At 39.0% G+C, this 24136-nt stretch overlaps 1 protein-coding gene across 1 annotated transcript in view; it reads right to left on the bottom strand.

Annotated features, from left to right (window-relative positions):
• MTBP (MDM2 binding protein) overlaps positions 1-24136 on the bottom strand; it is a 31395-nt gene that overhangs the window by 6583 nt on the left and 676 nt on the right. The window contains exons 2-17 of the mRNA XM_054985725.1: positions 23629-23709; positions 22051-22124; positions 21816-21967; positions 17604-17662; positions 15598-15742; positions 13866-13980; positions 13598-13720; positions 13291-13385; positions 11461-11533; positions 10499-10616; positions 9592-9765; positions 7319-7429; positions 5123-5275; positions 2045-2138; positions 1772-1909; positions 416-511 (exon numbers count right to left, since the gene is read on the bottom strand). Coding sequence (XP_054841700.1) covers positions 416-511; positions 1772-1909; positions 2045-2138; positions 5123-5275; positions 7319-7429; positions 9592-9765; positions 10499-10616; positions 11461-11533; positions 13291-13385; positions 13598-13720; positions 13866-13980; positions 15598-15742; positions 17604-17662; positions 21816-21967; positions 22051-22124; positions 23629-23709 — 1801 coding nt within the window. The remainder of the gene's footprint in view (positions 1-415; positions 512-1771; positions 1910-2044; positions 2139-5122; positions 5276-7318; positions 7430-9591; positions 9766-10498; positions 10617-11460; positions 11534-13290; positions 13386-13597; positions 13721-13865; positions 13981-15597; positions 15743-17603; positions 17663-21815; positions 21968-22050; positions 22125-23628; positions 23710-24136) is intronic.

Here is a 24136-nt window from a genome sequence, read left to right as displayed (position 1 = left end):
CAGACAAGACACATGGAACGAAGTTCAACACAAGTTTCTATATTCTTCAATGTGTATATCACAGCATATCCTCTCCGTCCCAATTCCTCCACCCCCAACAACAACCCAGTCATAATGGAACTGCAGTACTCGATGTATAAACTTTCAGTAATTTTCTTTATTGCTTTCACTCTGAAGTAAAAGCTAGTATCGTAACATCTTGAGTACTCACCAAAAATATTCTATTTGAATTAAAGAATTACATTTATATTTCAAACAACTAATGTTAGCAAATTCAAAACAAAGCTCCTGTTCATTAGATTATAGAGCCAAAACACAGATTGTTTTGTATGTGCACATGTTACAAAACTGCATTTCTAACGATGAAAGTAGGATAAGGAAACAGTTCACAACTCTCACTATAAAGGGAACTTACTCAAGCCCATGATAATGGCACCCAGCTGCTTTTTCAAAAGGCAAACTTCTCACTTTTCGAGGTGTAAGCTCTGGTGTCAGAAGAAAAGCATTTTCCCTGAAAAAGGAGAAAATTCCATTTCAACTTGCAATTGTTGTTTATTTATAGAAAATACAATAAATTCTTACAGAGTTAATTGGAACAATCTGTCACACTGGCAGTGTATTGCTGAAGTAACTCCAGCACAATTAAGCTTCAGCTAATATTGGCGTTCCTTACTGCAAGCATGGAAACACAACTTGCTATAGGCATGCAGCTTCAGCAGACAATTGCTATCAAGTCCCTAAAGGAAAACAGGTTGCTAAGCTCTGTACGCATGCTCTGTACCCATGCAGTTACCATTTATGAAGAGACACACCACACAAAGGAAGGGTTAGGAAAAAGGGAGCTGCTGAGGAGTGGGAGTGGTGGAGCTGGGGGCAAGCATGACAGAGCAGTGCCTGGTAGTAACCACTCTTTCTCTGATGGCTTCACTCACAGGGATAATAGAATCATAGGGTTGGAAAGGACCTCCAGGGTCATCTAGTCCAACCCCCTGCACAATGCAGGAAATTCATATCTACCTCCCCCCCATACCCCCAATGACCCCTGCTCCATGCCCAGAAGATGGCAAAACACCGTCAGACTCCCTAGCCAAACTGGCCTGGGAAAATAATAATAGTGGAAACACAGCGGAGTGGACCCAACCATCCTCCAATGAGCCTTCCTCTAGCCTAAGAAGCTTTCCACCAACTTAAGTGGCTCTTCCTCCAATGGAAGAATCATTGAAGGTAGAGGAAGGCTTCAAACTTTGCTCAGTGGAGAGGGAGGATAGGGGTAGGATCCACCCCAATAGCTGTTCAAGAGGCATACCACGCACAGAATTTGGCCAAGGTTGTATGCACTCCACAATTGTCCCGTACAAGCTACAAAATCTTGCTAGAGGCACAGCATTCACCATCTTGAGAACGTCAGTTTCCATTTTTAAAATGCTTACAAGTAGGGAAATTACTTTATCTTTAAGAACCGGTTTCATGGTTTTTCTACCAGGATCGGCCTTGGGTCTTTGCAAGAAAGGCAGACTAATAAATACAAATAAATAAACAGTCTGTATATGTAGCTTGAAGGGTCTGAATGGAGGCTTGCTGTAGTGCTTGCATCTGTTTTTTTCCCTCTTGTTTTGAATAGTTTTATATCCCTCACTCCAAATAAAGCTTTGCTGGAATTTCATGAATATTACACGCTTCTGTACAAGTGGCCTGCTGTGCCCATGAATTACGATCACATGATACTCTACAATGCCATAAAAGATGCTCTGAATGCATGTGAAAGTTTTACCTTTTCTGAACTTGCAGAGGCTGAAGATTCCCAACAGGCAGTCCTTCGGGAGTGAAAAATTTCAACAGCTCTTTAGCATCAAACAATGTCGTTGGCTCTTTTTGGCCATCTTTAAGCCCCAACAGATGTTCTGAAACTCTAACAGGAAAAATAAAAAATGGGTGAAAGAAAAGCTGCAAAAATAGGAAGCACAACACAAGCTACAGTGGCAGTTGTTAAGCAGGAGCAATGCAATTTATAAAAAAATGTCTACATCCAAAGAGTATGCATTACCTTGTTTTTTGTTTATTTTTTTCAAAACTTTCTAAGTTCTGGAGGATATTTCTTTCTGGCCACTCCAAAGGATTTGAACATTTTAGCTCCAATTCTGACTCAGAGGAAAAAGGAAGAAGGAGAACAAAATCAAACAACTTAATCGACTGCTAAAGATTTTGTTCCATATGCAGCATAGACCAACTCTCCCATTTTGCCTAATGAAAAGTTCTGTGTAAATCAAATACTTTCTAAGCTGACCCAAGATAAGATATTCCTCACAATTCTCTGGCTTTCAACAATCCATATGGTGACAACTGGTCTATATCAGCTCACCCACATATTGTGTCCTATTTGCTCTGGATGTGGAGAAACAGCAAATAGCTCAAGTGCTCAGTAAGAGCTAAACTACAAGAGACGAATTACACAAAGATGCTCACATGAAGGCAGTCGCAATGTTAGCTGGGAAGCTGAGTCTTAAAAAAGATGGGAAGGCTCTGTCAATTTCCCCTCTCTACAGAGGCAGCAAAGATCTCAGAGGGTTTGCTAATTTCCTCTTTGCCTCCTGAAGGCTCTGTCAGTTTCCCCTCCCCTTCTAGGAGGCAAAGAGGAAATTAGCAAACCCTGTGAGGAGCCATCTTTGCTGGCTCTGTAGAGAGGGGAAATTGACAGAGCCTTCCGATCTGTCTTTTAAAACTCGGCTTCCTGGCTAACATTATGACTCCCTTCACATGGGCATCCTCGTGTAATTCATCTCTTGTAGCAAAATAAAGAACAGGCTCAGTGGCTCTGATGAAGGATTGCCCATTTGCCCCAACAGCACCCTTCCATTTTACTTTCCCCCCCAGTAACAGACATTCAGAGGCATTCCATTTAGCCAACAAAGCTAACATCCACTGTTAGACATTATCCTTCACAAAACTGTCTAATCCCATTTTATTTATTCAGATAAACTGCCAAAGCCTTGAATTTAGCCCAAAGAGCTATACATTGGCAACCAATGGTATAGCTCTTATCCTCTACAACCTGTTCTTTAACCTGCTTTCAATCCCTAAGGAAGTCTTATCTCATAACCATTAGACTTAACTCAGGGGCTTCGATAAAAGCTGAGAGGGGGAAATATATATAGTATCTACCAGATCATACCATCTACATTCGAAAAAGTTTTTAATAGTTTGGTGACCCCAAAATTACCTTTGTAGACACTGTGATTTTTCTGCACTAAAGCGTGCCTTTTTTGTTTATTAATTCTTTCTCTCATTTTACCTGGGCAACTATTAAGCTAATGAACTAGCCATTTCCAGTCTCCCCTCTGAAATTAGCTTTCAAAACTGGCATTATGTTGGCTAGCTCCAATCCTTTTGCATCGTGAAGAGATCTGACCTTCCGGACTCTCCCTTTCAACTTCTTCCCAACCTATTTCTTAGAAGTTTCCTCTTTTGAAATTAAATGCAACATGTCAGGCTTTCTGGGAAACTTTCCACTTACACTGATGTTTAAATCTGATGGCGCTGTGGTCACTGTTCCCAGCGAGTCTGACAACACGTCTTGTTTCAGATCCTGAGCATTATTCGGGGTTAAGCTAAGGGTCACTTCCCCTCTAGCTGGCTCCATGCTGAAGTGTTCTAAGGAAAAGTCATTTATCATGTCTAGAAATACAGTCCCTTTGTCACAACCTGCTTGTGTGTTTATGAAGTCAAAGTGAAGTTAGCTGGAAGTCATCCATTATTACTGCATTTTCTCTTTTGGCTAACGTCCCCGAGTTTTTTCTTCATCTTAAGGGCCAATCAAAGTTCATGAGGAGGAGGGGACACTTCGCAGTATGGCCACAGGAAGGAATATCTTCTCCCATATGTACCCAATATGATACTATTTTTGAGCCTGGCATTTCTACCCACAGTGATTTTAGGGAAATGTTTGTTTCTATTAAACTTTCTAGTGTATCAGATTATGCACATTTGGCCCGCAATACTCCCTTCCCTGACTTTTCTATACATTTTGCATCCTGGTATACCCATATCCTCTTGATTTTTATTGTTCATTTAGGTTTGTGATATGCCTGCTATTATCACTGTTCTCATGTAGTACCCAATGCTTGGATTCCCATATTTTGACTTTGAAAGTTCTGAATATCACCTATAGATATTTGTAGATAGGAATCCGTCTCCAAACAGCCTGAAGGTGTGCAATGTTTCCTACCACTTCTTAGCCTGTTTATATCACTATCACTTATTTCAATATGCAGCATGTACATGTCATTCAACTGAAAACAGGACTAATACAGACAAGAAGTTCTGCTCAGAAAATCACCTTTCCTAAGGAAAGAGGTATAAAAACCTCAAATGGTGCCATTATGTACATGTAGTATATTGCTATAAGTGAGCAATCAGAGGAAGTTTATTGAAATTTACCAATTACAAGTTTTTGGCAAAGTGCACCAGCAGATGCCTGAATGAAGCAAAACTTCTACAAGGACCGAACAGTAACTTAAAATAACAGCAGGTTATAAAACTTTTGTTTTGGTAGGTGCCAGGAACAAGTGTGCTTGTTTTATGCTTTCTATTTGAATTTTTATGGTAAACTGCTTTCGCCAACTTTGAGATGTGGGGTTTAAATTAGACAAATAAATAAAATCAGACAACTTTGCAATTCATTAAAAAGGTACATGGTTTCTGCATGACTGATTGGAAAAGATGCCTTGCATTTGCCTTTCTTTCTAGTCATTTCCTTTATGCATCTTACTATTCAAGCCCTGCTCCCATCGTTGGGGGGTGGGATTATATTCATACTACAGCATCCATTCTGCCATTCACTAAGAATCCTTAATAATTCAATCTTTTTCTTTCTGGTATATTGCACTAAATTGATAAAGGTGGAGGAAAACACTAATCTGTTATATTTATAATACAACCATGAGTACAGGCAACTCACAAAGATTCATTCTTGTTAAGTGAATTAAAATTAAACGTGGGCAGAGCGCTGACACAAGCACATACTTATTGATCTAACCATTGGAAAGTAACTTCATGATATTTGCAGCATTCTTCCAAATGTGACATTTAATCCACTGCGCGCACGCACGCACACAAAGATACCTACCACAAATTGCCCTGTAGCCTTTGGTTTTGACAGCTGCTATTGGACAATCCCTTTGGGGAAGGGCAGCACTCCACAACTCTAAAAAATATTCCCTAGTATGCGTTAATATGGTTTTCAGTTCTTCAGCTGATGGTTTGGCTGTTTCCTGTTTCTCTGAAAAGGAACACAGAAGCACTAAGCTTTATGCAGTCATAGATGTGGTACCTTTAAATACAAGATGCACAGTGTGAGTATACTTCATAGATATAATTCATAACCACAAACGGAATACTGCTGCTTTTAAAAGGGCTGGAGCTACATATACAATAAATAACTGGAAATTAAGAGGTTCCGGATTGAAAGCCAAAAAGGGGTTTGACCACTAGAGAGGTAAACTTCTGAAAAAAAAAGAGTTCTGAAGCTAAGCACTCACTGGGATTAAGACAGAATCACCTAAATGTCAAAGGTACCTTGCAATTTCTGTTCAGGGGCATTAGAAACGGTGACAAAACCATGGATGCCTTCATTTCCATTATAGATCAGTCTTGCTCCTGTACAAGGTATGGACTTATAACAGGTGAACCAAGAAATTTAGTGTCCAAGAACCCCCACTCCAGACCTCCATGCTATAAAAAGCTTTAGCTGCCCCTTTTTACACATTAAACCACTATTAAAGGGACAGGGAATTTTTCTTCAAGCCTAGTGGCAACCCTATCATCTTTCTATCTAAAATGCAAGCCGTATTGGCGATGACTCACTTTTCATCCTGGTGCACCTACACTAGAGCACCAAGATAAAAACTGAGTCGTCGCCAGTACAGCCTCCGGAGGCCGCCACCATGGCGGTGTTATGCCAATATAGATTAAAATCACATGACAATAATCAATACTGAAGAGTACTAGGCCAAGCTCCTGTATTCTCTAGATGAACTTTTAAACTTTGCATGAACTGTCTGTGTATTTTTTCTATGTGTTAGGTAATTCAACAGGTGTGCTTTCATCCTTTGACAGCTAATTAAAATAGTGGACTCTATCGAGATTAATGTTCCTCTATCAGAGATTCAACCAATGGTGATCGTTCAACTTAACTTTTTCTGACACTTCTCAGAGATTAATAGTTTTCTTTTACAGATCTGAATATGACAATTTTTTACTAATTGGGAGGCTGTACTATGGAGATTATGAATATTCAGTGAAGTGTCAAACCAATCATTATTTGTTTGTGCTATCATGTGAATAGACCTTAAATATTTGCATATGATGAGGTATATAATTGCAAACACAGATAGTATGGCAGGGTACTGATGGAAGAAATCTCTTGAGGGAATCTAGGTGAGAACTTATTCTACCTATGTATTTCATAGAAACTTTGAGCGTGTTAAACTTAGGATTTATTAAGAAATGTTAGCAAACTTATTTCTTATTGCCTTTCTGTGTTCTGTTTTTATAGGATTTATATTAATAGCCATTTATATTTTGATTACTTGCTTCATTAAAAAACTAGGGTATACTTTCAATAAAGTGAAATAAACTCTAGACAGGTGTCTGTGTGTTTGATAAAGAGTTGCAAAGCAATATTGAACCCTATATAAATACATGTACTGATAAACCGATGGTTCAAAGAACTTATCTGTTTGACAGGTCTGAAAACTAATTGCTGTAAACTCTCCCGGAGAGAGATATATCTTTCTCTTGGCTGGTAGAAGCTTAGTTTCAGGTACGGGCAAAAGCGGGAAGCCCAGCATTCCTGCGCTCCATTTTCTAGGGCCCATTTTTTTTAAAAAAACGGGCTCTGTTGCTAGTCTTGTATATTCTGCATAACAAACTGCTGGCTAAAGGCACAGAAGAGTCTGTCTGAAAAATGGGAAACCATATTTCACTAAAATTTTCTTGCTTGGTTTTGTCTAAACCTTCTCCTTTGTACAGCTTAGCTCCAAGTATGCCCTCTGGTTGGGTCTCTGTTTTGGGGTAGTAAAAGAAAAACACCCCTTGCAAAAATAACAGAGAGAAGTCAGCGTCTATTTTAAGAGAGATCATCCTAGCAGAAAACTTCTTAGATGTGAGATCCTATTCTTTCCTAATGAAAACACTTTTAAACATTGCTTAAATGTTCTAGTTTCTCCACAGTGTAATATAAATACTGTCAAATTAAACCTAAATTAAGATAAATGGTTATACATCAGTTCACAGGCTGGCAGCTGTTCTTTCAGTTACTTACTCAGGCAGTGATTCAAAGCTAATGCCTGGATACAAGCCAGTTTCTTCTCTCTCTGTAAGATTTGTTCTCCATAGACATGTGGAAGGGATCTGATGATTTCATCAGCCACACCTGTATGGGAGTGCAAGGGGGGGATTCATGAGTCAAGAGATGATCCCATGAATCACAAAGTGATGAAATTACATTAAATTCTGAAACTTAACAATACAGATTACTTAAGCATAAAGCATCATGGATCAACACCCATCAGTAAAACATCGTAAGTTTTACACAAAGCAGTCAGAGATATCCTGGTTTGGTATATTTTGTATGTGTGTGGGTACAACACTCAAAAACAAAAAAGGTTCCTAGACCCAAACTGGGCTTTCAGAGAGCCTCAGCATTTCACAGGAAGAGATAGTCCTAAAAGTGGACTATCTTTAGCTATTTCTTCCCCTTCCAGCAGTCAACAATGCAGTTCAGAATACAATATGCCACAGAGTGCAGGTGAACAACAGAAGATAAGGCTACAGAGCTAACAGTCAAGAAATAAGCCAAGCTATAGGTAAAAGGTAGTTCTCTGTGCAAGCACGGAGTCATTACTGACCCATGGGGAGGCATCGAATCACAACATTTTCTTGGCAGATTTTTTGTTACGGGGTGGTTTGCCATTGCCTTCTCAAGTCATCTACACCCAGGAAACTGGGTACTCATTTTACTGACCTTGGAAGGATGGGAGACTAAGTCACCTACCGCCAGGATCGAACTCAGGCCATGAACAGAGTTTGGGCTGCAGTACTGCAGCTTACCACTCTGTGCCACGGGGCCCTAAGCCAAGCTATAAATTGTACACACACAAACACACACACACACACACAAACGCTGAAAAAACTGAAAAAAGGGAGGAGGGGGTACACTCATCATTTTGATCAGAGATGAGAAACTCTATTTCTCTATTTCAAATGCAGCAATAGACCAGCCCTTGAAGATGAGGAAGACCCTCTATTGTCTTATACTACTTGCTCTTGATATAAGACTAGTTGATCTTTAAAGTGCTACCGGACATGAATCTTGCTCCTCTACTACAGACCGACAAGACCACCCACCTGAAATCGTCTTATACCAAGTCATTGGTCCATCCAGTTCACCATTGTCCACTATGATTAGAAGCAGGACTCCAGAGAATAGTCTTACCTAATGTTGCTACCCATAGACCCTTTCAACTGGAGATGCCAGAGGCTGAACCTGGGACCTCCTGCATGAACAACACTATGCTACACCCTCCCCCAAATCCCTTGATGTTCATGTATCCACGGGCCTTGCTTCAGGTTCCACCTCATGTCATTAGAACTAGAGCACAGGAGCTTTCTTGAACAGCAATCTCAACAGCGTATTTTTATGATATTTAAATCATCATAATATTTTATGAGATTTATATTTCACCCTTCTTTCAGAGAGACTTATCCACAGAATAACCCTGTGAGATAGGTTGTAACCGGAAGACTGACTCAAGGTTATCCAGTGCTCATTATAGCAGGCTGAGGAGTTGTTCCAGATTTCTACAATAGAAATCCTATTGGACTGTTTGTTGGATGTCCCATCCTATTGATTGTATTGACCTACTCTGTATAATCTGCTGAGTCCTAGTGAGAATGGTGGACTATAAAATAATGTAAATAAATACAAATAATGTAAATAAACTCAGATCTCCCCAAAACTTCCCAAACACTACACTCTATCCCCTCGAGATTACCAAATGAGTCTGAAACCAGAAGGATATTAAAATGGCTGTAAAAGATGAAAGGGTATGGTTTTCGTTGTTTCACACTGCCTATTTATTTTCCTATGGTGACCTGAATGAGCAAAAAAAAGTCACCAAAGTTCAGAAAACAACAAAATTAAGGCCATGCTGGGCAAAACGTCTGGTTCTGGAATGGGGACTTAATGAGTTGGAAAACATAATGAGAAAGAATTACCAATAATAGGACTTCAGTACAGATTTCAACCCTTATCTCAGTAAGACTGCTACTACAAAGGAGAACAAAACTGTACACAGATACCGTCCTCTGGCTGAAAGACCTAACAAGCAAGGTTGATTATAAAGTGTATTTTTAAGTAACACACTTGATTATCTTTCAGTTTCAAAAAGTTAAAAAGAGTTTTACAATTCTAAGTGCTATTTAGTTAAGTTAAAGAAAAAATTATTCTGTATAATTTTGTTCTTTTCTAATTAATAACGACTCAAACACTGCCATTTTATTCCACCCCCATTTAATGTTCAAAAATGGACTTACGCTCTTCAGTTTCCTGAGTCTTCACTGTCAGTTTTCCAATTGTTTCAGCAAGACTGACTGAACCGTTTATCTGACTGGCTGAGTAGATCAGTGTTGCTTTACAGCCTCCAGAGCCATTGCCTTGCACTAAGAAATAATAGTTACAGGTCTCTCCTTTCAGTTCAACTTCTGGAACTGATGATAACAGAAGAAATATGACACAAGTTAATTAAAAATCAGTAACTTTACTAATGTTAGCAACAACTGTTCAGCTACACAAACTGAAAAATCTCAGTAAATTCTATATTTACGATTGCTAGTTTTTTAAATAGCAAGTGCATTCAAATTACTTTCATTAACACACACACACACACAAACTTGTGTTTTTATAATTTACAGTAAACTTTTTCACATATTCAGATCAACAGATCCTCCAGAAATCTAAACCTTATTTATATGAAGAAGGAAATGAGAATCTCTCTCGTTGACTTTCCTTATATTGTTATTAACAATTTATATCCCATCCTTCACAGAGCATGATAAAACTGCAAAATATTATAAGGCATTTGAAATAATATACACAGTAAGAAAATTGTATGTTTAAAAAAGAATGGATGAATGCTGCTAGTAATACCAATGCTGATGTTCTCATGCTTGCAGCAATACTCGTAAGAATTGCTGTCAGTTATAACCATGATTATATTGACTGTTGCATTTGTCTGTATGAATGCTTACCCCAGAACAGTAAAGGCTTCCTGCGTGCACAATTTTTTTTTAATCTGAACCAAACCTTTGTTGTGTACAGCTGGGACCAAAACAGACATCACGCTGGTGTTCTCAGAAATGCCTTCACTTTACTACAAGGTGGGAAAACTTAGAATGTGGCTTAAAATGTGATAGATGGTTAAAATGTATGTGCATTACTCACCACTGATGAGTTTAGGTTTCTGGACAATATATTCCTTCCATTTTTTGGTACTTAGTTGGATAGGCAAAGGTATCAACATGCCACTTACACTACATGGCAATACAAACAAAGCTCCAATCTATAGGAAAAGTACAAATATACATTATTTTTTTGTTACAAATCACTATCCCAAGACATATGGGAACGATGCATCAGTATATTGTCGAAGGCTTTCACGGCCGGAGAACGATGGTTGTTGTGGATTTTCCGGGCTGTACAGCTGTGGTCTTGGCAAGACCACGGCTATACAGCCCGGAAAATCCACAACAACCAACTATGCATCAGGTTCACATGGCACAGGTACTCAGAGAGCTAAGTATTTATTTACAAAGTGTATATGATGCCTTTCTGCTCAATCAGGCACCTTCAGTTAAGTGATTCTCTCCCATTAAAATCTCGCCAAAGTCCAAGCCTGAGTGTCTTTTGAAAGGCCTACTTGTATTAGACTAAAGTTTGTCCTTTTATCTTCAAGGTAAACTGGGAAAGGCTGGAGAATTTCAATGAACACAACTATTTTCTTTCATTGGTGCTGCTTTATGTTGCTTTTGTTTATGTCAGTGTTTCCACCCCTCACCTCCAATACATTTACAGTTCCAGGCATCCAGCTAATGATCTAAAAATCATTAGTTTTATCCAGACTTATGAAGTTATGGACTGCTGAATTTATGACTATTCCTCAAATATTCTAATAACACGAAAAAGCTATTGTCTAACTATTCAAAACAGATGCGTCTAACAGTGGAATATAATTCTGAGGTTCATTATCAAAAACTGCAATTAAGTATTTGTATTGAATCCAACACTAAATACTCAATTAAAATTTATACTAGAAATGAGGCCACACACCATGCAGAATAGTTCTTCGGTGTACATAAAAAATGTATTGCAATTTTCTTTATTGCTAATTTAAAGAATAAATATACCTTTCCATGCAGAGAGGACATCTGGTCCCAGAAGAGCATCGACTTCTCTTTTACATTGCTTTTTGTCAAGCTCCTACACAAAGAGTTAGGGAATCACATCTTCAAAGATAGGCATGAAGTGTTAACATTTAGATTTATTCATGCTGCAATAATATAACATTATTTAGATGTTTCTTTTACATATTAGAAGCCCAAACCCATTAAATCTATCGTTACAAGGAGGCCTATTTATGGAGTTATTGTGATTTACATTTGCAAGAGCACCACGCCAGAATGCACAGTCAGCAAATCCCTGCCCCCACATCTTCAACAACACAGAAATTATGACTTACAGAGTTCATTAAAAAGTAGGAAAAACAAGAATACTTGTTTTGCCACTGTATTTCATGTGGCCTATAGTTATGTTTCCATAACCATCTTTCATTTTTTGTTAGAAAAAATACCACAAGGGAATTTACTATTGGTAACTGTTTTAATTTATTAATTCCCATACATATGAAACTCTACTAAATTTCCCTAAAAAACCAAAATTTATGTAAATACAACAGAATGTACCTCTTCGTGTATGGATTGACCATCAGTGTAAGGTCTGCACTGTACTAGCATGAAACATAAACATTTTAGTTGGAGTGAGAGTCTGTTGTCTTTTCATGAATGTAGGGCATCATACATATACATAGTATGGTTCTATTGCAAAGGGAAAAACAGCTCCCCTGAGTTTCCAGGCATGCACGTCGCCTCTATTCCAGATTTCATAGAAGGATTGATTAATTTCTTAGTTAACCATCCCAGAGTTTTGGAACTTGGTGAAATACCCAGCTGTGGCAAGTGAGATACTGAACCATCTTCACAAAAGCTCACTACTCTTGCAATTTAAATAACTGAAGATGCATTGACATTCATTCCAAGACAACTGAGCCTGTGTGTTAAGGATTGAACTTTCGTACTGCACATCTGTCCTATTAATTGTAACTTTACCAGTGGCTTTGAACTTTTTAGAGAAAACTGTCTGAGGTGGAAACTTCTCTTTGACGCCTCCTTCTTTCTGTGCCTTTGTTCTCTCTTGGAAACTTCTCTTTGACTCCTCCTTCTCTTTCTGTGCCTATGTTCTCTCTCTCCTTGTGGTCTTGCAAAAGGCAAGATGCTTCTGCAGAGCAATCCTGTGCAAATATGCCAGGGACACACCCATGCTCTCATACTCCTGCTTATGTAAAGCTGGATTAGATGACCACTTGTAATAGGAAATACTGTTATTTAGATTGTTTCTATGTTTTCCTGCCAGTAGAAAAATTAAAGTGAATGTGAATCAGCTTCAATAAAAACACATCTGTTACAATATACAGGCTTGCAGAGCATTTCAACAGACGGGAATGCACGCTCTCTTGACTGTGCAATGTTGCTATGTTAACTAACAGACTAATAAACTAATGTTAACTAATAAACATACTTTATGGAAATTCTTATAGTTTTTAGAGAAATCTTTCACATTTCTTGTCTGTTAAGATATGATTTGTATCTGCATGCCCATTACTAAGTTTTCTACATGATATGGGCTTGTGGATCAGCTTGTGTGGATTCTAGAATGATTAATATGAATAATCCATACTGTACAATTCTAGTCATACTGTACAATTCTAGTCTAAGCCTGACCAGCGGGAACTTGAAATATTGGATACCATTCCTTAAGTCTTCCTTCCCCACTGAAACCAAGCCCAAGTATATATTCATGTATGTAACGTTCTCTCCAAAACTATACTGCTCCTGATAGCCCAATGTAATTGGGGCGCTCAAAACCCCTTTCAAACAAATGAACCTGGAACCAAAGGATACAGATGAAACTGAAGGCCTGACACGAAAGACGAAGGCAGATCAGGCAGCCACATCATCTGGACAAATTTCAGGGCAGGACTATAATAATGGAAAACCTGAAAAGGGTGTTTAGTCGAGAAAGTTATTTTGCTTATCTGCAACACACTATTGATTCTTCTCACCGAAGCACAAAACAAAAGTTCTATAAGTTACTGCTGGCATCTAAAACATCACCTATGCATAGCGCCCCCTTTCAGCAGCAGCTGCTCACAGCACTGCTCAAAAAGCAAGCACTGTAGATCTAAGACAGATCAAAGACATGCTTTACCTTTGGCAAGTTAGGTTTTGTATTCTTCAACTGTTCAGTTTTGTCAAAATACAAGGGACTGAATGGCCTTCTTGCTGTAACACTTTTTATACAGAACTCTGGAAAGGTAATTTCAGAGTCAAACTGAAAGGAAACAAAGTATTAGAGGAAAATAACTGCAGAAGCCAGAATTTGGAATTACTTTTTTAAAAAAAAATTAGAACTATTCATTAAAGCAAGAACCTAAAATGCAGCTACAGTAATAAAAACACCAGTCACGATACAGTACCTTTTGCTCCCATATCTCAATCTTTCCTCTCCACAGTTCTCTTGAATCAATGCTATTTTTTAGGTTTCCAGGAGCCACAATATGTGCAGACAGATAATTAGCAATTTTTTGCCAACTATGATAAGAAGAAAACATAAATGAGTTGTAGATCTTTTACACAGTCTCCATAACTTTTCAAGTTATAAGCTGATTTATACAAAAAAAGTTGATTAAAACATTTATAGCTAATCTCCCTACATATGATTAAATAACTATACACTGTTTTATCTTTTGTCACATACCAGAACCTTAAAGCATACAGTTATTTTTCAAGATGCTCCGAATCACACACATGGTTCTCATACCATCCATTTTATCCTCACAACAATTCTGTGATGTAGGTTAGGCTGAGAGAGACTGATTGGGCTCAGCTTCACGGTTCAGTTGGGCACAAACCTGTGTTCTCCCAAGTCAGACTCTAACAGTTTGACAATTACCTTGCACAGGTTTCTATCTCAGGTTACATGCAGATGTCACTTAAATGTTATGTACCTATTCCAACACTTCCAGATTTTTGTCAAATGTACACTCTGGCAGTGAAATACAGATAAAAGTGGTAGGAAAGTGTAAAAGCTTTAACAGACCACTAACCTGTAGATAATCACAGGCTGGCCTTAGAGGCAGGTCTGACATTTTCTTCACAAAGAACTGTCAATTAATTAAGTATATAAAACTTAGTTATTTTTGCAGGCACACATCATATCCTACATCTCTTGAAATATGAAAGAGCTGTACAAGGATTCCATCAGCACTCAGTATTTCAACAGGGTAATCCTAAACAGAGATACACCCTTCTGAGCACAGTTAAAAGGGTGTAACTCTGTTTAGGATTACACTGTAGAACAATCTTAAGATGCAAACACATTATTTCAATTCAGTTTAACAGATCAAATTATATCCAACAAATATATTTTTTTACAAGATGCACCTAAGCAGCAATCATTCTCTTTTAAATTAAAAGGCTTAGAATCACTCTACCACCAGAAGACAACATTCCAAAGCCCATGAATTGTAGGATTTGAGCCCAGTGGCTTAGAGATCAACATGATCCAGTGGCTTAAAGATCAACATGATTTTCAGGGTATAAGCTTTTAAGAGTCAAAGTTCCCTTCTTCAGAACTTGTAGGCATTCATATGCCTTCATTTAATCCAAGTTCCTCTATGACCTTCAGATTTAAGTTCTACGGCCTCACCAATCTCCCTCAAAATTCAAAGCTCCCTGTTTCCTCGGTGACAAGTCGAAAATAGCTAGAGGGGCCACTAAACCTTTTCCCCGCTCAGGCCCAATTTGACATCACAGTACACGGCCCATTGCTGCCAAACACTCTCATTCTCATGTGTTATTTTAACCGAACTATATAAATGAAAATATAAATCTAAGCCAAGAAAGCCAAAAAAAGATATATAAGCAAATATTATCTTGTTCGCCAAAATACTGACATTTTGACAGTACAATACTTTTGTTTTCTCTTTCGGCGTAATTTTTTTAAAATGCTTCCTGAAACAGGATACTGCAGGAGCAATACTAAGCACGTCTTTTCAGAAACAAGCCTCATTCCATTCAACAAAGCTTACTCTCAGAAAAGCACTCTTAGGAGTGCAGGCTTTATGAACTTCATTTTGAAATATCGTTTTTTTAAAAAAGCAACACAATTAAACAGTTCTCTTATTTGATACAGACAACACAACTCACGTTTTACTTTCCTTTACCACAATAGTGATTTTTGCTGCATGCCATTCCCTCAGATGTTTCAAGGCACCAATAACTGGTAAACAGTCTTTTAACCTAGGGGCATCTCTTTCTGGAGACTGCAGTATTACATCAACCATCGCTCTTCCTGTAGAGACAATTTATCACATATACAGGCACTTCAAATTAGGAAAGAAACAGCTCAATATTAAGCAACAGACACGCAGATGCTGTTTTATCACAAATTAACCACTAGGTAATTTCGGTAGAAGATTTGTCAGAACTGATAAGCACATTCTCCATCTCTCTGACATCTGTTTGCAGAAGTTTCACGTCTAATGATATGTTTAAAAGAGGTAATCTTACTTTGCTGTCAAATCTTCTGTTATTCTCCACCTCCTCTCTAAAAGTTGACGCCCTTTGTTCCCCCTTCAAAAAGCCTTATTTCCTCATCTGAGCTTAAATCATATAAACCATGACTTCACATGTCACTTTAAAGCCAATGTTTAGTTTACTCCACCTCTCCAACATGTACCCTTTCCCTCGCACTAGGGCCAATCCCCATTTAGAGGCCTTTATAACAAACTACTTCTTTTGACCTTACGCAACATCTTTTTATATAAAATGCATCTGTTATTGATGCCATGGCAAAAGCCATCTTTCTTTTCTGTTCATTGCATGCCTCTCTGAGCCTGCCTGACATTTTCCTGGTATATTTAAAGCTTCTTTCCATCTTTGCAGTTGCCTTTGTTTCCATTATATCTCAAACTTAATGTTCCCTCATGACCCTTCTTCCATCCCTCTGACGCTCGTAGCCATCTGTAAATGGCATAATTATCTCCCATATTCTACTCTTCAAACAGCATCACTTTCTAGACCCCATCGACAAAGTCACCTTCACAGACACCGCTAAGAGCTGACGTAATTTCTGTTATGATGACCAATATTTTGTGATTCTATTCCTTTCTCTTTACTTGTTTGCCAGATATTAAAGAAGGTTGTTATATAGAAGGTTGTTAGCATTTTGGTCCCAGACTACAAAAAACATGAAAGAAAAAATGAAAAGGCACAGCATCAGGCCAGCGACAGTATTAAACTTGTCAATAATAGAGAACGGATTATATGAGGAAAGCAAGGCTACTTGTATAAAATTTAGCCCACTAATATGCAAAACAAATTGTGATCAGCGATATGGGGTTGGAAAGTTTTGATGCTATATTTTTCTGTAGAAAGCTTTCAACCCATCCATATTAAAAATAGTCTGTTTATAGTTCTCAGGTCTGTTGTGCTGCAAAATCAATCACATTCGATTGGCGAAATGCAGAATATTAAGCATGGACAAATTCTAATGCTTGTAGATAATCCAGGCTTGTACATAGTTTATTTGCCTTTTTGCTAACATTACTTATATATTTAAATTACTAGCAACAGAATGAATACAACGGGCTCCAGCAGTGGGGCCATGGGAGGGCCACACCAGCGCAGCCCTCCCAAAGCCCCGCAGCCACCACGGAGGCAGTGGGAAGGCTGCGAGAGGGGGCTCCCTCGCACTGCGCCTCCCCACCAGCTCCACAGGCAGGCCTCTGAGGGGCCCCGGAGCCAGCGGGGAGTCCACTCAGGAGGGCTCCCCCGTGCTTTGCCTCCCCACCAGCATGCCTCTGAGGGGCCGAGGAGCCGGCAGGAGGGCTCCCCTGCTTCGGCTTCCTGCCAGCTGTGGCCCCTCAGAGGCTTGCGGCCGCAGATTCACTTTTTATTCTGGCACAGGTGTACCGCAGGGCTCTCAGTGCGCTTGTGCCAGGATAAAAAGTGAGTTATCGGGAACATGGCTTGGCTTTTATGTTTAAGGATTTATTTAAACTTGAATTGAAAATTTTATTATTCAAATTTCCCTGAAAATCCCACATCACTGGTCATGATAGACATTTTATACCCAAAGTGACTAGGAAATAAGCAGATTTTTTTTATAAGAGATAAGAAAAGAAAGACTTTACATTTCCAAAAACTATTACCAGGAGCAGGAAGCTTGTCTGCTAACTGATGTATACTCTCAGCAGATTCTTCATAGAGACTAAATTTTAAAAAAAATTATTGAAAATTAGTGATCATATTTCAAGCTCTAACACTTTCAACGCATTATCCAATCCAAACATTGGATTTGCAAGATATCAAGAAAACAGATCTAGATTAACTTCCAATAAGATCACTTGTAGCCTCTAAAAAATTATATCCTGCCTTACTTAAAATACAAGATACCATCATAAAAGATTTAAAAAATTTAAAACTTCTCAAAACCTGAAGAACAAGCGTTGTTAAAACATCATAGCAGCAGCATTTAAAATCAAATCAAGAAACCAAAACAAAAAGCACTACCAAACATCAAAGCACATCAAAGCCCAAAGAGCTCAATTAGAGATGGCTCTTGGAATAATAGAGCCTTATGCAATGTGAAAAATATGACCTTAGAAGGTGCTGCTTGCAGAGGCCGCCCTTTTGACTGATGAACTCCAACACTCACAATGCATGTTGTCTCATTCTCTGCCCTTGATCTCTATGCCCCAGTTATCATTCTTCCTCCTCTTATTCCAGAGAACACTCTACAACCATGTCTGATGAGGCAGAGGACTTGCTTGATTTTTGCCCCCTCACTGCGGGGGCATCTGGCACAACCAGGCTTTGTTATGAAGGAGCACCCAGTTCTTAGGGGATAGCAGCTTCTGTGAAATATGGACTCTGACCTCTCTCCCTCCCAAGTCTCCTCTAAAGCTTGTGTCCTTTGTAGCAAGGCTCCGCTGTCACGAAGTCAATACAGCGTAAGATGCAGCAACTCGTACAGTAATCACATTCCTCCCTTCAAGTGAATTTTCAAAGCCTGACTTCATTTTCATAAATAATTCATTACAACTACACACAACAGATAGTTGAATTATGTATCGGTTAACAACGGAATTATACCCTTGGGCGAGTCTGAACCTGAAATGAGAGAAATGTGTACAAAATGTTACATGCTCAATATGACTGTCAGTTCCTCAAAGGGAATGAGATGGGGGCAGAAGGGTGCATTCCCCTTCGGAAGCACTAGTAGGTGCCTACAGTGGTCACACTAGAACATCCAACAGCACTCGGGGGTCTAGAGTTCAGCACCCTATTCATTTAGGGCACTTGTAACTCACCCTTTCTCAATGAAACAACTCAATGAGCATGTGTACTGTAGGCAGCAGCAGCCCTAAAATTTCACCTCTAAATTTCTTAAAAACCATGATAGGTACAGCTTCATCCTTTACCATTGACTCCTGCCCCACAGCAGAACAGGTGGGTTCACTGCTACCACTGCAACTTTTTTAGCAATAGTGACATTATGATAGTTGGTGGGGGGGTACTGAATTTGTGATGCGCTGGTTGCAGGATTGCTCTCTGCTGGCTCTCAGCTCTGGCCGTAGAGGTAGGTGCAGAAGTGGCTTGCCTAGGAAGGAAGAATGAGTAGCCATTGGTTTGCACAGGCAGAAGGAGGGGCTGCCCTGCAGTCTCTGGCTGGACCCTTCCATGCAAAGAGGAAGTCTCACAAAGAATCCTTCTGGCAAAAGGAGCAGAGGAAGATAAAGACCCTATGAACAGATCTGTGCAAGATTTAAATTCTCACTGTTTTATGACTCTCTGGTTAAGCTAATTACTATTATTACTTAAATGTATTGATTAAGACATGTATACAAAAAACAAAGCTTTGCTACTAAGCCTGAAAGCCTAAAGAAATAATTGCCATATTGATTGATGAGTTTCACAGACTGGCTCCCCCTTGTGTTGGCATTTATAAATTTACTGCTAAAACCAGCTACCGATAATACAATTCCGGAAAATTCAGCATGATACTGGGCTGCAGTATGCCCTTACTGATAGCCACCAACACTTCCACGGACCTTGAATGTACACTTCACTGTCTGACAATTCAAAAGCTAGATAACTTAGTGAGAAGACAGAGACTCACAAGGTCACAGGGATGGATTGGTAACTGGCTAAATAGCAGGCAGGAGAAGCAGACATACTAAAGTAGGTGTGGCGTAGCGGTTAGTGTTGTACTGGGTTCTGAGAGACTCACGTTTGAATCCCCACTCTGCTATGGTAGCTCGCTTAGTGATTTGGGGCCTGTTGCACACTTTTTCTCACACGGTTGTTGAATGGAGGAGAGGAGAAATATTTAAGTTGTTTGGGATCTCAATGGAGAGAATGGGCAGGTATAAATTAAATCAATAAAATAAACGAGCAGTTCTCGTAATGGAGGGAAGTTAGTTGTGGGACTCCCCCAGGGATCGGTAGGCTCTCTGGTATATCATTTGTTCATATGCAATCTGGAATGGATCAAGAAGTGAGGAATAAAAATTTGTAGGCAACACTGTTATTCACAACCGAAGGAGGCTGGAAAGACCTCTCTTCAAATTGGGTAAATGAGCAACAATGAAGCAAAGATTCAGAGTAAATAAATCTAAAGTGATGCTATATATATATTTAAATGGAGCAGAGGCAAACCAAGAAAAAGATTTTGAAAATGACAAGTGTACATCACAAACAAAAAATGTATTCAGTGCTATGGATTATTAGAGAAGCAGTTGAAAATAAAAGTAGCAGGTATTGTTGCATTTAAAATATTGTAGTTTTGGATCTGGTATTTTCCTTATAAGAAAATACTAAAAAGTGTGGGTTTTTTAAGTTTAGTTAAAATAATTAAGTGTAGGGGAAGACATACAGTAGTTACTAATTAAGTGTGTGGGGGGGGGGGGAGAACATACAGTAGCTATTCATAAAATGCTAAGTACAGACAATTCACAGACAAAACTTTTTCTCCCTTTCCTATAATACTAGAACTCAGGTTCACATAATTAATCTGACAGGCCATGGGTTCAGGACATGCAGAACAAAATTAACACAAAAGTACAGAAGTGGGCAAGCAAGATGATTAGGGGGTTGCAGCATCTTTCCTATGAAGAAAAGCTGAAGAGTCTGGGACTTTTCATTTTAGAAAAGAAACAAGGGGGTACATGACAGAGCTTTATAAAATTATTCACAGGGTAGAGAGAATGAACAGAGATTTTTTTCTCCCTCTCTCAAAAGGGAATTAAGAGAAATTCAAGGAGGCTAACAGTACAACCCTAAGAAAAGTTACACTCTTCTAAGTCAACTGAAGTCAGCAGGCTTACAACTGCACTGTAAGCCTAACAATGACTATTAACCATGATGGCTAAATGAAAACTCCATGGTTCAGAGGCAGTGCGCTGAATCTGTACAGTGTGTGGGCTTCCCAAACAGCCAACATGAGAAACCAGATGAAGCTTTGGTTGGGCCTTTCCCATGTTCTCATGAAGCTAGTATTGTATGCTCTACTTAGAACTGTTTACGTGCTGCCAGTTTTATAGCAGTGTGGGCCTTCTTATTGTTTTATGGCTGTTTTGAATCATTCTAAATGACCCTGCTGAAAAGGAAATGAATTAACAAAACCACACACAGCACTCCTTAGCAAACCAGGCCATGGACTGAAGGCCTTGGATGAGGAGAGCTGCTTATACAATAGTTTCAGATTCTTTTTACAATCACTGCCCTGCTCTAATAAGAAAAACAGCTTATACACACAAATATGCCTTCTCCGTCCCGATCTCATCTGCCGTATCTTTCCTCTCCTTCTCATTTAGTACAGGAAGTGCAATAGCCATTAGTGGAGCGGTGGTTAGAGTTTCAGACTAAGATCTGGCAGGCCCAGGTTCAAATCCTACCTCTACCATGGAAGTTTGCTGGGTGCCCTTCGGCCAGGCACGCATTCCCACCATAACCTCACTCACAGTGGTCTCACAAGGATAACATGGAGAAGAACAAAGTAGGAACCAACAATCCTAGTTTTAAAGATGTGATGAGATCTGAACTGCCTGAGACTGAGAAACAGATTCTTGGGCTGAAGCGGTCAGCTTGATGAAAATGTCGACTCAGTGTGCAGGAGCAGTGAGACAGGCAGATTTCATACTTGAGATTATTAGGGAAAGGATTGAAAATAAAATGGCCAATATTATAATAATCCTTCATTTTGCTCTACAGTATGTCTACCTGGCAGAGGATAAGTGGAGCTGTCATCACGAGGCATAATCTCCAAACCTCTGAAGTCAGCGATTACAGCCTGGTTCTTAAAGTGCAGTTACAGTAAATTAGTAGATAAATATGGAAAATTCAAAAGGTTCTCAACTTACTCGATGATTGACAGGGGTTCCCTGCTATTACTATCTTCCTCCTCAATATTTTGATCACCACCAAGGCATTCTTCAATATGTCTTCGAACAGACTCGCTGCTTTGATCTGTCAGTAGGTCAGAGCTGATGTATTCCCAGTCAGAACTACAGAACTGTTTAATTAAAAATAAAATTCTGTAGGGTCACATTTATAACAACATTTTGGATAATTACCTAACAATAATTTTCAACTCACCTGATAAAAGCCACATATTGACTGAATTGCAAAATACCATTCTCTCTCATCTGGAATCCCTGCAAGTGAACATGCTAAAAGAGGAATATATGTCCATTACCATATAGCAAACACACACGAAATTCTTAAATCTCATTTCCTTCTCCAGAGATGCTGGGTGCACCTCACTGGATGAGCAAAACATTCAGGCACTCAAATAATGTGCCAGATGCAGCAAACAGCTCCCTTTTAATTAAAAATTGACATTAAAATATTAGTAACAAAAATGCCAATACAATTTTCAGTAAGTATCATGTCTGCTTGCATCTTTTATTATTGTTGTTGTTGTTAATGTCATTTATAGTCCACCTTTCTCACTGAGACTCAAGGCGTATTACACAGTGAGAGATTAGAAGTCAATATCAAGGACATTTCCACAAACAATGCCATAGGGTAAATAAAGACAAGTTTACAAAGACAGCATTAGCAGAAATCAAATACAGAGTTGAAGAAATGCTGAAACAGAGCATAAGCAAATCTAGGACTAACATCAGACAACTTATAACTACCCAGTAGGATCATACTTGAAGCACTATCCCTTCTTTTCCCCCTATATTCACAGCTCCTAAGCAATCACACGAAAAAGGTGTATTTGTGGTGTGGTTTGATTTTCTTGCTTGCTCAGATCTGATATCTATACCCACTGTACTTCTGACAGCAGCATGTTCTGAATTTATAAATTACAAAGCATAATTTTGTTTCTCTGTATAATATTAGTTTTGGGAACCCACTTTTCAAACACAGCCCCCCGCCAATATTTAAAAACAGTAAGATGTTCCTTTAGCCTGGCAAGCAGCCACCTGACAATAAATGCTCACAAGCTGCTCAAAGTCAACATTATATTTTTAAAGAGCCAATCTTGTGTTCGTTTTCTGGCAGGAGCATACTGTGGTGTTTTACTCCAAGTGCATACATTACTAATTGATAACTAACTTATTCATTACAGTGCTAGCTTTTGCAGACCTGAGTGTGTTTCACCAGCTGCACAAAGCGTCCACTCAGTTGGTAGACACCGACATATAGAAATTGTAAATAGTGAGGTTAAAGGGCAATGAAAAGCAGCAGATAATGTCACACACTCAATTTCTCACATTTCAATTGACTTTTGGCCCTACTGTTTAAATTTTTTTCTCTATAAAAAGTAAAAAAAATGCATATACACCTGCCAACTAAGGGAACATCACCAAATGAGAGCCATGTTTCAAGTATCTGATGAAGAGGAGTCCACAAACCTTATGCCATACTAGATCTGTTTGTCTCTTACCCGCAACAAGAGTTTTTTGTATTGCTGTAACACAACTAAGCCTAATCTTGAGAGATCTCAGAAGCGAAGTGGGGTCAGCCTTGGTTACTAATTAGATGGGAGACCTCCAAAGAAAACCCGGGTTGCAAAGGAAGGCAATGGCAAACCACCTCTGTTAGTCTCCTGCCTTGAAAATCCCAGCAGGAATGGCCATAAATCAGCTATGATTTGGTGTCACTTTCTACCACCTACACAGCTAATTAGTAGAATTTATTACTTTTTGATGCTTCACTTACCAGGGAATTCTTCCATTTTTGTGTTCGCAGAGACATCACAGTTTGTTTCCAGTAAGTTATATATACTGGCAGCTGTCAAACCTGCAATACATGAAACTATGTTTACGTTCATGGAAACATCAGATGAACAGCAGCCTTTACAATCAAGTCATTAACATCTGGCACCATGCCTGCTCATTGATCAAACTTAGTTTTGTCTATTCTTATTGCATAGATTTAAGGGCTGAACCCTGCTACAAATTAAACCCCACAGACCCAGGCCTCACAATGAATGAATAAAGTGGTACACCCATGTCTGGGCTGCATCACTTTAAAGTGCGTATGACAGCTCATATGATGGGGAAACCTTCTGTACAATCTGTTTCCTGCACACAGAAAGCTAACATGCCAGGTAGAAGAGTACTGACATCCTAGTTTTCTAGGGATAACTTTCAGTGCAATCCTAAAAAGACTGACTCCAATCTAAACCCATTGAAATCAATGGGCTTAGACTGGAGTCACTCTGCTT

The sequence above is a fragment of the Eublepharis macularius genome, chromosome 7, assembly GCF_028583425.1.
Source record: "Eublepharis macularius isolate TG4126 chromosome 7, MPM_Emac_v1.0, whole genome shotgun sequence".
Lineage (NCBI taxonomy): Eukaryota > Metazoa > Chordata > Lepidosauria > Squamata > Eublepharidae > Eublepharis > Eublepharis macularius.
Note: the sequence above shows the minus strand (reverse complement) of the source record. Positions and strands in the feature narration are given on the sequence as shown.